At 40.9% G+C, this 14606-nt stretch overlaps 2 protein-coding genes across 5 annotated transcripts in view; one reads left to right on the forward strand and one right to left on the reverse strand.

The window, feature by feature from the left end:
- Positions 1-1067: 1067 nt before the first annotated feature.
- timm22 (translocase of inner mitochondrial membrane 22 homolog (yeast)) lies at positions 1068-5286 on the reverse strand. Its single transcript, XM_071460704.1, has 5 exons — positions 5147-5286; positions 4243-4574; positions 3532-3728; positions 2287-2359; positions 1068-2206 (listed from the first exon to the last, which is right to left on the reverse strand). The coding sequence occupies exons 2-5, from the start codon at positions 4499-4501 to the stop codon at positions 2130-2132; spliced, it is 606 nt and encodes a 201-aa protein (XP_071316805.1). The 5' UTR covers positions 4502-4574; positions 5147-5286; the 3' UTR covers positions 1068-2129.
- A 54-nt stretch (positions 5287-5340) lies between these two features.
- specc1 (sperm antigen with calponin homology and coiled-coil domains 1) overlaps positions 5341-14606 on the forward strand; it is a 73692-nt gene continuing 64426 nt past the window's right edge. For all 4 annotated transcript variants that reach the window (XM_071460691.1, XM_071460694.1, XM_071460696.1 and 1 more), the window contains exon 1: positions 5341-5480. The gene's annotated coding sequence lies outside the window, so the exon portion shown is untranslated. The remainder of the gene's footprint in view (positions 5481-14606) is intronic.

Genomic DNA, 14606 nt, shown 5'->3' on the forward strand with positions numbered 1-14606 from the left:
GCCATTTTGCAGGTATACATTTCATAATTGTGATTGCCTTCAATTTATTTTTTTGATACACTTCACTAAATCTTCAAAAACTTAAGTAGGTAGAGTAGTTTTTTCCAGTCCTGACACACTTAACTGCATATTTCAAGTTTCAGCTCTTTTCATTTTCATTTATATAATATATTTATTAGATATATATTTATAAAGTTGGATACAAGGCATGATGGGTAGTCCTCTGAAACTGTGATGATTGATGTGATGTAGCCATGACACATCTCCTCTGGAGACCTGATGTTGGTGGATTCAGTGCTGTGGAGGGCACTGGATTATTGTTCTTATTTGACACAGCACTGCATTAAATCCTGAATAATGACACTTAAACACAGCTTATAGTGACTTTGAGCTTCTTTATGCAAAACTCCTAGTTTTCCTTTTTGCAAAAACCTTTTTTGACTCATAAGCCAGAGTTTAAGGCCATTATTAGTAGAGGGAGTGGGGTCCGGATCATGTCTGAAGCCCCTGAGCCTACGGGACCGGGAGGGGATCAAGCCACGAGCTTGAAGCTGCGTGGAAAGTGAGGATGTGCTATGATACATCCATGGAGGAAAACTGTGGTGGTCAGAAGGACCGACAGCTGTGTGGCAATAAAAGTGGCTCATGAGTGTAAAACTCACCCTTTCCAAGTGCTCCCTCAGAGAAGAGGACAACACAGATCAGGTGAACACTAAGAGGCCGTGGGTGAATTATGAGGAAAATCCTATATGGCAAATATTTGAAGTTACTGTAAATGAACAATTCTGTTATACTGTATGTTGAAACACAGATAAATCTACGGTTTAACCTTGGAAAGGTACATCTGTAATCATTCAACACAACAGCCCAGCTATAAGTTTTAACTTTACAAAGACACTAATGTTCAGTTTTGACCGATACTGGTGGAGAGGCTTTAATTTTACTATGTGTCTATTACTGAAGTCGCCATTCTTTTTTATTTAGGCTTCAAAACCCATAACTTCAGTTTTTATCACTTTAGTGTGGAAGTGGGAGGACCTCTAGTGGTAAGACATAGTGCTCACACATTTCTTTTTTATGACTTCATGAGCTGCAACCAACCTCACCTCACCCAACCCCTTCAGTCACCAGTAAACTTCACTGACATTTTACCAACATGAATCTTTTAAACAGTACAATCTGGGTCCCTCAATTTATAGATCAATCAATTCATTTCTTTTTTCAGTAATTCTGAAATCAATATTTGTGTTGTTTGCTCTGTCTACATCAATTTTTACAACTTTTATCAATTATAACAACTGTACTTTAAAATTTAAAATGGCCAGTGACTTGGAGCTACATGTGATTTTGTTTCACATATAATTCATGACAACATCCACAGATTCATATATGGCTCTGTCAAAGCTCTGTTGTTCCTCCTGAGCTAAGACCTAAGACAGCAGTGTTGGCTTCCTCTGATAGTTAAGACCCAGAAGACTTTTACTCCGTAAACTGTGTGAATCGTGAGAAAAATCATCTGACTAGAATAAAGAAATATTTACACAGATGACTTAGATTCAAACTAGAATCAATACTGCAATTAAAAAGCAAATCAACAATGTTATGGTCATGGACACTTGTTAACTTCATTGAGAAAAAAGTGTTGAATCTCCAAGTTAACAAAAAAAAAAAAAAAAAAGCTTTAATATAAATAATCCTGATGTGGATTTGTTACTGACACATCACAGCAATGTTCTACAACCAGAACAGTGTTTATCTGAGTCTGGTCTGAGGTGGTCCTGACTCAGAGTCAAAGTGATTTTCATCTCATTATTATACCTCTGACACAGCAGCGGGCCCACTCTGCTGAGTTTCTTGATTCCCCACATGAAGTTGGTTTGCTTTGCTTAAATTGTCCACAACATAAAAGTAACGAGACAATGGAGAAAAATACAGACAGGCCTGTTTCAGTTCACTGTACACAAACAGGAACCTGTCACTTCCACCAAATACATCCGTTCTGCTCTTGCAGCAATCCTCCACTTGCAGACAAATATTCACAAAGTTGGATCTCTCACAGTGTGAGTCTTCCAGGCTCATCCAGATGTGCATCGATTACGTTTTTGTCCACAGAGCCACTCTTCATCGGTTCACCGCAAATAATATTCAATGGCAGCAGAGAATGCAGCAAAGCCTCCACATCCCAGGACCCCTGCTTTCAGACCAGCTGCCGAGCAGAAAAAGAACCCATCAGAAATAAAGTACTCTTAATTTAAAACATCAGAGTAAACGTGCCAGGCTCCATACCACGAAATCCAATCGCTCCTCCAGTTACACAACCGCTGTACACTGCATTCTTCCAGTCAGATACGCCTCGGTGCTGCAAATGAAAAACAGACAGACAATTGTTGTGCATTTGTGTGTGAGACAAGTGGAGACCAAAATAGACCAAATAGAACAGAAGGAATGAAAAAAACAAAACAAAACAGGAAACAGTGATGTTCCTATTACAATTACCAATTAGCATGCTGCTATACAGTATATGAACTAATAATAATAATAATAATAATAATAATAATAATTTATTAATTTATTAATAAAATTATCATTAATAATAATAATAATTATTATTATTATTGTTATTATTATTATTATTATAATTATACATGTTGTTTTTCTTTTTTGTTTGTTTTAGAAGCTGGGTAGATTTGTGTAATCTCACTTGGAAAATCTAAGAGCAAACAGCAGAGGGAGCTATCAGACCATTTTGAGGAGGTTAAAAAAAGCAGAACAGAAGTACCATGAGGTTCCTAAAACATCTGTCAGTCAACATGGGATACTGAATGTAATTACAGTAACAATATGGGGATTTGTATTTACTTTAACAGTCAACAATTACGTAACAATTATTTTAACGATTCATGAAAGACGAGTGAGTAAAGACAATTACGACCACCACCGCTGGTCCATGTGAGTTTCAGCCTTGTTTCAGCTTGAATACTGTTTAATCTGTACATGTGTTTGCCAGTTGTTATGTTTTCCATATTGCTCCCATTGACATATTAAATATTCCAGCTGTTATGTTGTGTTTGTTTATTTTTTGTTATACTAATGCTCCTGTAATTTGTCCACAAATGTCATGGCTCTCATGTTCCTTTAAAAACTCCCCTCACACCTAATGTGAGCCCTTCTTGTAGCAGGGCCTGTACAGTCACTGTAATTATGATGTGATAAGTTACATTATTTTGTATATCTGCTGTTTTGCTACAGAGAACAGGGGACATTATGAAATGCTCTTTACACATTTACTCATTTTCTCATCTTTGTTTTGACCTCCTACCAGATATTTTGGTCAATTTTTTTTTTTTTTTTACCTGTGACACAACTCAAAATAATTTATTTATATTTCATGACCTAAATCTCATTACACAGTTGACTGATGTGTAGTATCATACTTACACTTGTTTTTAATCAGATTCTAGTGAAAATCATTTGTTTCAGCTATTTTTATGTAAGTGTGTGGTTGTGTCCAGCACCAGCGGTGTGACCTACTGATTCTATGATGCACTCTGTACAGGAGAACATGGCGCCCACGATGGCAAAGTTCTTGGCGTAGGACATCCCCCTCTGGCCCATGTCTTTCAGGACCTCTCGTGCTGTTGGAGTTCTCAGGGGGTCTTTGGGGTCGAAGCCAACATTGGTATCGATGCCAGCTGTGAAGACACCAAAAGCTCCTCCGAGAACAAAGCCTGTGCAGAAGAGGAACGCAAACATCAGTGTCTAAACAACAAAACACCAAAATATCCACAGACTTGAGGAATAAAAGATGTGTGCTGCCTTTGTGGTGACTGGTCGTGTTTGTGTAGTTGTACAAGCAGCATTATGGTAGAGCTGCAGCCTTCTGTATTGATTAATCATTTGATCTATAAGATGTAAAAACCAATATGGTCATTACTTGTTACACACACTGAAGATAACCGGTTTACTGTCACAAAAGACAAAGTCAAGCAGCACATCCACATAATGCGAAGCCGGGGCTGGAGAATGTTTGGCTTTTTTACTTGAATAATGACTTTAATCGATCATCAAAATATATTTTTGTCAATTGACTAACTATTTCAGCTCTGCATTATGGAAACATCATTCCACTGTCCTATTCAAATCCCCTTTCATATGCAGCCTACAGTTGAGCAGAAAACTGCACAGTAAAACCTCATGTTTATATTATATATGTGTATATATAATATTAGTGTAGTTTGTTACCTCCCACACAGGCCAGAACAGACTTGAAGGCGCAGCTCTCCATTCCCCTCTCGATCATCTTCTGCTCCTCGCTTTTAGGAGGCGTCGGCAGCCCCCCCATCACGGCGGGGTTCAGGTCCTTTACGGGCCTCTTGTCCCCGATCAGATGGTCCAGGATCATACTGTACTGAAGCGATGGGTTGTCCGCACTCGGACCAGCCGAAGCTGGACCTTGTGAGTCGGAGGCGGCGATGTTCGCAGCACCCGTGGAGGCGGCCATGTTTCTCAATGACAGTCGTTCCGGTAAATGTAGTCAATGTTAAACTGTAGCAGATTCGTCACGTTTCTAATCTCTGTGAGCGGAGATAATGGGAACACAAATGAAGAAAATATATTTATATAATGACACGAATAAGCATCAACAGGTGAACGCATTTATTTTCCAACCTTGCTTTAAATGATGTTATCTTCTCCTCATAAGGTTTATTTAACTTCTTGTCAGCACATTCGTTACAAAGTCAACCGGACTTCAGCAGCAGCCCTGCAGCAATCGTGTCTTGCTGCAGGTTACGTTTTTGCTAAAACTTAAACTTAACATGAAACTATGGTCATTTTGAGGCTTTATCTAATTGTAAGGCATTATGATAATGTTAATGACTGTTAATTTATAACATTTTTCCACCTCACTTACAGCCACGAATAATAATCATTAGGAGTCCACTATGTATCAGGGATAACATTATGGCTCTGATATAATATTTAAAGCTTATATTATGAATCCTACATGTGAGCAGCTGCCTAACTCTCTCAGAAACTGCCAACGAAACCTCTTTTTGTCCATCTTTCCGTCTCTGAACAGAAAGACTACATTTCCCAGAAATCTCCTCGCACACTGCGCCAAAGTCGCTTCACGCGCTCCACCTACCGGCCGCAGCGCGAGCCGGCGGCGGCGCTGTGAGGAGTCGCGTGCGGCGGCGGCGGGTCGGGAGCAGCAGCAGCAGCAGCGGCGGGAACAGGTGAGCTGAAGCCAGCGGCCGGTGCTGCTTTACCCCCACAGCCTCCAGCGCTTCTTCCGCTGCTCACCGGCTCCTCGGGCTGAACCTGCGTGAACTTCACCGTTGGTGCGTCTCCGCTGTCGGCGGGAGTCAGAGGAGGTGTCAGAGAGGAGTCGCTGGGGATCCGCCGAGCGGGCTCCGTGACAGCCCGCCGGTTCACGGCATCGAGTCGCAGCCGACGGCTCCGCTCCTCCACTTCACAGAGTAAGTCAGTCTGAAGCGGGGAGATTTTCCTGGTGCGGTAGCGTCTGTCGTGTATGCAGCTGGAGGAGATGTTGTCAGGCTGACTGACTGACTGACTGACTGACTGACTGTTACACTGTGTGACTGTAACATCGACGTAGAGCTACAAGATGTTATTTCCCAGTTTACATGGCTTCAGATAGTAATCCTCAGTTTTTCAGTGCTGGTTCAACAGGATCCCTCCTCGATCAATACTCTCCATCTGCTTCATAAGCATCCATGTCATTGGCTCAGCTTCTGTCCCTCCACAGTTACAACACAGGGACAGTGGAGACCAGATTTTACCTGGCAACCCTATGAATTTTGTCCAGTGTGGGGGGACATGTCAGATTATCTTTGCAGGTCTGGTAAATTTACTGCAGCTCAAACTCAGTCAAAGCTGTGGCCAGTATTTTAGAAATACTTAAATGCAGCGCCCGCCACCTTAAAAATATTAAACTAGACGCCAGAGGAAAGTTTAATAGTTTTTAAAAAAAATGTATCAGATCTTAAATGTTTTGTTTCTGACAACATGAAGGTTTAAATACAGCTTCTAAACCTTCTCTGCACTGTTAGTGATAAATATCTGGAGAAGTGCTGTGGCCTGTAATTGTTCATTATTTTGTTGGCCTAGAACCTGGCCTAAACAACATATTGGAATCAGCTTATACAATATCCACCATATGTGAGTTATTAACTGTAAAATGTAAAGTCCCCCAGCTTGCTAAAAAAAAAAAGACAGTGTTCCCAAGAAAATACCCCAGAGGATCTGACGATCCTCAGTGGAGGCTACAACCCTGTGATCAACTTCTTTCAAAAATACATATAGCCTATTTGGTTTTATCATTTCATTGCGAGGATTTTAGTCAAAAAAAGATAAACGTGTCCTTTCTGGTCTGTATGTACAGTTGCTAAGCGCTGTTCAACAGCTGCCTCTGGCATGAGATTCACATTTTACATTTTTGCTGCCATTGGCAACAAAATGTAAAATGTGGAACTTTTCAGTGTTTTTTCTGGGAACCACCTCAGTGCACTGCAAGCAGTTTTCTTCACATGATCAGCCAGCCATTTGTTCCTCATTAGGTCAATGCCATGTGAAGCAGTCAAACAAGGCGTTATTGTGTTTAGTAAGGTTATCTGTGAAAGTTTGTTCTTAAGTCTTAAATGGGTCCTTAAACGCTTCATTATGGCAAACTAGCCTGACTAAGCTACTGTGTGTATTTGTCACGTAACATTTCCTTGTAAACCACATCACCTCAGTGTTTCAGAAACATTTGCTTGAATAATTAACCACTGCTATTTTGGTCATGGCTTGCTGTGTGGCATAATTGGACATTTCAATAATGACAACAGGGGAATTAAAGTTGTAAAATGTCCTGATTGCAGAGCTTTCGTTGTAGTCTTGTGTTTATAGAGGAGACCAGCCTCGCAGTGGTACGTGCATTGGTCCTTTGGGAGAAACCAAATGGGCAACAAATGACAGCTTTCAGTTTCTTCTGTTCCTTTTGATTATGTCAGGAGGAAATAGAGTTCACCAGTCATTTATGATGCAGTCAATGTGGATGTTGTAGGTAATTACAGCCTTGTTTATTTTTTCATGGTTAACCATTCAAGAAGGGAAATAGTTGGGAATCTGTCTTTGGCCTCTTAGCTGTAGGACAGGACAGGCCATGCTAGATGGCACCAAGGGAGGCTGGTCTCGTCTCAATATGAGGATTGTCAGTCAGACTATGGCACTGAGTAAAGCGGATACATCCACTTCAACATTTACTGCTGGATGGTGGTGTGAAGAGGTGTCTATGATGTCTAATGCAAGAGTGTTTGCAGGCAGGACAATTACATGAAAACATCTGTCGGCAGCTAATAGGACTTTGTGTTTGAGTTTGTAATTGATTACATGGCCTTTGTGTTTGTCACCGATGGAGGCAAACACACATTCTTACCTGGACTCATCTAGGTATGTCCTTGCAGAGCCTGGAGCACTGAATCTCCCTTGTTTTTTTAATGTAGCTGCTTTCATCCTCTGTTCAACTCATTATCCGGGCAGTTCCTGTCATTGGCCTGCTATTTATAGCAAGGGGGTTATGTGGGGAGCACCCATGTGTAGTTGTACAGTGGTGATCTCCTTGACCGCTGTGCTCAGTGAGAAGAATTTAAATGTATGTGAATCTATGACATTCAAAGCAGAATCCAGGCTCCTCTCGGTGTTGTCCTGCACACACTCAGGAGTATGACCCAGCAGTGATGGTGTCCTGGATTCACTTTTGTTAACGACACACTGGGGAATGCTGAGTAGAAAATTAGCGCTAGCACTGGAGTCCTTCATCCGCATGCTGTAACTGACATATGAAATGAGTCAGGGTGGGGGAGGGGTAATAATATTTGTAGTGACCTTGTCCGGCTCTGGAAGAAGGATGAAAGGCAGATACTGCAGTGATGTAGTGCTCTACTTCAGATGCTGAATTCACTACTTACTTACGCTCTATGGAAGGAGAAGCCACTATAATAATAACCTGTAGACTCAATGTAACTCTAAGGCCCTTGCATGCAGACAACTCCAGACACCACAGACACATAGTTGTTATTTCTTTCTAGTCCACTTGGAGTTCACTTGGTAGAGGGCATGTGCAGTTGGTTCTCAGCTGTGTGGACACAACAAATTAGTTTGTCTGCACAGAGCCTTGGACACACCCTCTGATGATGAAATTTATACTGCATGGACCCTAGCGGACAATGCCCAGTCATTTTCATGTCTAAATGTGTGGACACACCTCTCTCTAATTTATCAGGCCAAAAAAATGAGTGTTTGTAAGAAACCTCAGAGATGCTCTATTGGGTTCAAGTCCAGACTCTGACTGGGCCACTCATGATAATGACAGGGGTCAGAGGGTTGTTGGTGAGGATTATAGATTGAGAAAGAGACTGAAGATGTAGCTGAAATCACCAAGTTGAGATCACATGAAACTTTGGCTTCATCATATAGGTGGGATGCCCGTCGTTACCAGAACAACACCCCACTGCCCACAAAAATGAGCTAGAGAATCAAAGAGGTCACCGAGCCGTACCAGCTTGAACCTCTTGGCCGTCCTCCTGAACCCGATGGTGCAGCTGAACCTGGAGGTTCTGAGTTCATGAAGTCCATGAGTTGCTGTGAAGTGTTAGCCTGTCGGTCAACGTGGAGTGACAATGCTGTGTTTTTAATTTTCATAGAGGGGCAATAAAATTATGCAGAGGTTGTAAATATGCTGCAGGTGTCTTCACAATGCAAATGGCCTCATATATAAAATGTTTTATGATCAAATTTCAGCTTGGATAATGATAAGCAGCAGATTTTGTTGCTACAAAATGTAGTTTAATGTGGAAATGACTGTATCTCTAAACAAATTCAAGACCAGATAGAGAATTTCCTGTTGGCTGTGTCAGAGTAGAGCTGTTTTGGAAGATTGTGCAGGTCAACAAGTGCACAAAGTGCAAAGACTGTGTGCAGGTTTGTAATGGGATTAAACTAGCAACAATTCCCCCAGCATACATTATCAGGTAAAGCCATGAGGAATTTACAGTTTGATGCAATATATTGGTTAAGATGTAAGCTGTCTTCTTGAAATGAACTACAGAATTTAATTCAATCATGTGTATTGATTAAAAATGAGTGGTGAATAGTGACATGTAAATATACCTTTAGCCTGATTGGTGGTAGATGTTTTACCAGAGAGGGGGACTGACTGTATGCTTCATGAATCCTGAGCTGCAGGTCTGTCTCAGCACAGCAGAGTGACATGATGATCAAAACAGCCAGTGCACTTCATGCATATATGAAACATTACGTTAAGTTTTGTGGTCTGAGGTCTGTTTTCCAGAGTGCTCTTGTTTGTCTCTACGTGACCGTTTATTTGGTCTTTATTGCTGTCAATGTCAACCTCCTTGCTTGTATCAAGAACAGCTCACACACTTTACAGCTTCAGCATCTGAGGAAAATACTAATAATATCAGAAATACATTTCTCTGCCTGTTGTGGCTGTTCAGCTCTCGTTCCCGCTCTCACACACACACATTCGGGGAAAGTACTCAGTATGATTTTAGAAGAAAGAGTTGTTATCTATCCTCAAGAGGCAAGGTCTGGTCTGCATGCAGTTGGAGTGGCACGTCCTTTACTGCAGCAGAGGAGGCTTTAATTGAGGAGACAAGGGGAGATGAACTGATTGGAGCAGGAATGAGAACTCGTGTGGCATTCGGTCAGATGAATAAATAGAAGCGGCCTTATTTCTGACAGAACGTGAGGTTCCTCGGTGTGCTGTGAGCGGGCTGCAGCGAATTTTGTGTGATATTTTAACTCAATAATTTTGCTTTGCAAAGGCACCGATGGCTCCCAGCCTCCACAGCTTTGCCAGGTTACCCTCTCTATTTTATTTCGTTATATTTGTGTCATATATGAAAAGGCCAGTGGAGAAAAATGAATTGTACTGGCAGAGCAATGGGTTTGTGTCTGAGAGGTGTGTACGTTCGCTCCACGCATCTTTCTCCCTGCAGCTCTGTTTTTAATTCAGCAACGTCCAGGAAACAGACCGCATACTTGACAAGCATCACAGTCTAACTCACTGGCTTCAAGGAATGCTGCTCCTTCTTTAAATGGGTCATCTGGGCCACTTCTGAAGTAAAAGTAGAGATATGGTCTTTAATCATGAATGTCACACTTCTTTTTGCCTCCACTGTAGCACAAGGACCAGAAGAGCATCTTGTAGACGTGTGATGTGCAAGTCAAGGATAAGACAGATGATGTGATATTATTGTGTCCGGGTAAACAGGACGAGCGGGTTTACAACTGTGACGTTTACGTGTGCGTGGGGAGTGTCCTTAAAATGTTTGCTGGATAGCTGAAAGATGTCTAACCCATTGTAATCTCTTTTGGTCTTTCTCCATACAAGTTACATTGAACACACCCACAGTGCACATCAAATAGCTCTCATGCCACAAGCCTGTGTAGCGTTTTAAACTCAAAAGACACAGGGCAGGGAACTCCTTTAGGGTTGGACAGTGATTCTACTTAATGGCACTTCACACTATGATGTTCCATTGTGGAAAAACAATGAGCTCTGTTCAGTGCTTGTCTTTTTATTCCCTTACAGTTCACATGGATGCTATGCTAGTGTTTCTATGCAATCCACCCACTCACTGTACATGCAGCAAGCCAGGCAGGAAAGCAGCTGAAGTTTCTGCAACGTGGCCCTGACTGACTGTTTATTAGACAAGAACTTTGACACCATCAGAGCAGGAAGTTTGGCCCTCGAGGGAGCCTGGCTCTGAGAAAGATGAAACAGAGGATGAAGTAGATGAAATATGCATGAAGACTGTATCTATCTCAGCTCCTACTACTGTATGCAGGAGCAGCACTGTAGCAGTTTTTTGGGAGATAATGGATGGCTGTGACTGCAGTGAGGGGGCACAGTTCAATATATCAGTAATTCCTTGTTTGGATGAGGCCAGATAGATCAGGATGTGGATGCATACATCCTTTTTGGAGGGATTAAATTTATTTGTGGCCATTAAATTAATAAATTCCACATGTAGGATTCATCATCGACAGCAGAACAGTTAACAGGAGCATTCCTCTTAAGAGAGGGTTACTAATGTGACAGGTACAGACAATTTATTTCTCATAACTGTAATTTTATGGTTTTAGAAACCAGAGTTTAGTTGTTCAGAGGTATAAAAGTTAGTAATCTGGGAGTATATAGTCTTAAAGGTTAAACTGAAGTACACAACATGATGAAAATAATTGTGGGTAGTCTCAAAGTATCAATATTTTTAAGACATAAAACTGGGGAATTGAAATTCCTAGCCCCTCCTCTCGCTCATGATGCATCACTATTAATGAGCCAGGAGTTCATAGCAAACGAACATAAACATAATGATGTACAGCCAATGAACAAAGCGTAACAAGTACAACAAGCATCCTATCCATGAAACCTTTTTTTGTAAAAAGGAAGAAAAACTAAAATGGTAAGAAAAACAACCCTGTGGATCAGTTTGTATGGAGCTGTTAGATGGCCAAGGATGATGGATTGGATGTGGGTTGCGACAGATAATAGAGAAAAACAGTGTCACAATAGGCCTTTCATTGCTTCAGCTACTGAGAGCCACGTATTCACATTCACATCTTAAGCTCCGTTCATACGAGCCTCTGAAAACTCTGTATTAATACTGTCAAGAAAAGTTAGATCCCACTGTCTTACAATCAGAGTGTGTGGGCACTAAACACATTTAATTTTTTTAAGTTTGGGACCCCCTGCTGTAGGGGCCCAAAGGCCAGAGATACTACTCATTGATCTATGTCCAGATCAAAGGAATCAACTCAGCACTTTCCTCACTGGTTCTGCTTTCTTCTCATCTCATCTTGAACTAAAAGATGCTGATTTAAGCAGCAGCTCTCATCTTTAGGTTATTTCATATTCAGATGCTGAGAAGTAGTTTTTCTGTGTTTTGGTTGAAAAATTATAATATCATACCAGAGGGCTTGTTAGGGTTCTTGTTTTACTCTTTCTAGCAATGTTTCTAATCAGTGTCTCTGCGTTAGCATGGTAGCCAATAGCCTCAAACACAATATATAGAAGCATAAACAGTACATGCACTTTTGAGCTGTTGAATGTTAGCTGGAAGTTCAGGTTCTCCATTCGCAGAGTGCAGTTTGAATCATTTAAAGTCTGCTAATATTTGTATAGCTGTAGGCATTCTGGTGTGTTTGGTATCTTGGCTTTGCTCACAACTCTCACAAACTGCTACTGACGGCAGACAATCTCTCACGTTTGCAGCATTGTTTTGTGTGAAACTGGGCTGCTGCTTTCCTGATGCAGCTTTTGGGAAGGAGGTTTGCGTTTTGTTGTGCACTGGTTTCAGATCCGTCCAGACTAAAGGGGGAACCCAGAGGGAGAACAGAGACCGTCTCACAGCAGGAGGTCACAGACTAATCCCACGCTCTTCCTGTTTCACTTTAGCCGAGATAATGAGTTTGCACACAGCGCTTTCCTTAGATCCAGGTGCTGTACAGATGCTTCAGAGCTGCCAACGTGGAGCACAATTAAGCCATTTATGTATGCATGTAAGTTCACATATTTGCCTTTTTCTACTTTCTACGTTTCTACTGCAACATTACTGTCTAAAATAATAGACAAACATCAAGGTGAAATGGATCTACAGCATCTCATGTTTATTTAGCAACAGCAATCTGTTCTGGGCCCAGTAGCTCTTGTGGAGATGTTACATGTTCAGCTGTTATTACAGTAATGTGATCAGTAGTACGAACACAACAATGTCACAACAGCAGAAGCAACAGGCACACACTATAATCTCTGCTTTTATTTCCATTGCTCTTGATACACTATGATCAGCATCCAGCCAGTGTCTCATGTTACATGTCATCATGGTTATATAAGCTCATAGCTTAAATTGGACTAAAATAAAAGCTAATTAAATTGTGTTTCTCGTATCCATCCATCTTTAAATACTAGACACAGTTTCGGCAGCAGTGTTATTTCGCTTGGCTTGTACCTTGGCCAGTTTATCTTCGTTTTGTATATTTTAAAATGTGAAAAATCAGGTTACAGTTAATTCCCAATTTAAGTTATATAAAGCGTTGACTCTTTGCTGCTGTAGTATCACATGCTCAGTGAAGTCACAGCTTTGTCCTCATAGAGGTTGTTTCCAAAAGAATTGACAACACTGACAGTTAATTTATGACTGTTAATTTTTGTGAGGATGTATATAAACAAAAAACATTTTATGGAATCTTTTCTTATTTTGTCAAATAGTTGTGAAATCTTGAAACTGAAGACCCATTCACAGCCAGAAGACTTTGTTTCAGTGACTTTTAATGGATGTTCATACAGTACTTATTTAATCTGTATTTGATTGTATGTTTATTTTTATGCAGACTGCATGTTTCACAGTCAATATCACATTATCTAAATTTCTTTGTGCACTGGAAAGCAACTTAACATTGAATTTGTAAAGTATCTGCAGTATCTTAACAATGTGCTCTAATTCTGTGAGCAGTTGTCTCAACATTTGTATTTATAATGAGCGTAGGCTCTGATTACAGAGACCATGGAAAAAGCAGTATATTTAGCCTCACACTCGGGTGAATCATCATCACTGCACATGTTACATTTGCTTTCATATCCCGTGTTGTGTCTATGTGGAGAGTCTGACTCAGTGCTTTTTCCTGTGGACGGAGGGAGGAAAAAGGAAGAGAACAAGAAGCAGGCAGCTCTCAGGATCTGCAGCGTTGTCTGAGAAGCCTCTTGTATCACACAATGACAGGAATCCCCTGAGAGCCCCCTCACCTAGTGAGCATCCAGCCACATGGCTTTATGTTCCATCATTATTTATTAATGATTGGTGTGTTTCATACTCCAGGTGTCTGTTGTTTCCTATTTACTAATTCACCCTTTCTGTAAGTGTTTACTTTTAATTTATGCAAAAGGTCGTGGTAGTATTGAAGCTTATTTCAGTTTGAAACTTAGAAATGTCCTCATGCTTAAGTTGGCTATTTTTATGGCTTAGAAAGGGTCAGCATACTGGCAATTACTGGTCTCTCATTGTGGTTCTTGTGAGTAAATGAGGTGGACATGAAGTGAAGTCGTTCTTTGCTTCTCCTCCAAGTACATGTTCTATATTGGGACTCCATGTGTCCCAGTATATCTGTGTTATTGTTCCTCGTCCTCCTGGTGAAACTCCTCGGTAGTAGAAGCAGCTGGTGACATCATGTGTATGAAAGGAAACTAAAGGCTGTCTACACCTCTCCCAGGAAGCAATTTTTTTTTTCTCAGCAGGGTAACTCATTTTTAACAATGCTAGCAGTGTGGCCTTCTCTTCTGGAGTCACAACGAGATCTACATTTTTGTTTTTTAGGGAAATATCTGGATATCAGTCAAATATTGACTGATATCCAGACCGTCCAGAGAATGACTTATAATAAATTTGGTGATCATATGACTTTCTGTCTGGTGTCACCAGCAGGACGGTGTTTTCGCATACCTACCTTTGATCTCCTGCTGTTTCATCAAGCTTCAACCTCATAGCGATGAAAAGTCCAGCGACGTTTCTGGTGAAATT

The sequence above is a fragment of the Trachinotus anak genome, unplaced genomic scaffold (assembly GCF_046630095.1).
Source record: "Trachinotus anak isolate AG129_WGS33_773 ecotype Australia unplaced genomic scaffold, CSIRO_AGI_Tana_v1 ptg000024l, whole genome shotgun sequence".
Lineage (NCBI taxonomy): Eukaryota > Metazoa > Chordata > Actinopteri > Carangiformes > Carangidae > Trachinotus > Trachinotus anak.

Bases quoted from the DNA above. Each gene is read 5' to 3' on its own strand.
- timm22 (XM_071460704.1), bottom strand. From the start codon at position 4,501: ATGGCCGCCTCCACGGGTGCTGCGAACATCGCCGCCTCCGACTCACAA. The intron at 3,729-4,242 runs GTAACAAACTAC...TCTTCTGCACAG, and splicing joins TGTTCTGGCCTGTGTGGGAG to GCTTTGTTCTCGGAGGAGCT. The intron at 2,360-3,531 runs GTAGGTCACACC...TTTCATTTGCAG, and splicing joins CAGAGTGCATCATAGAATCA to CACCGAGGCGTATCTGACTG.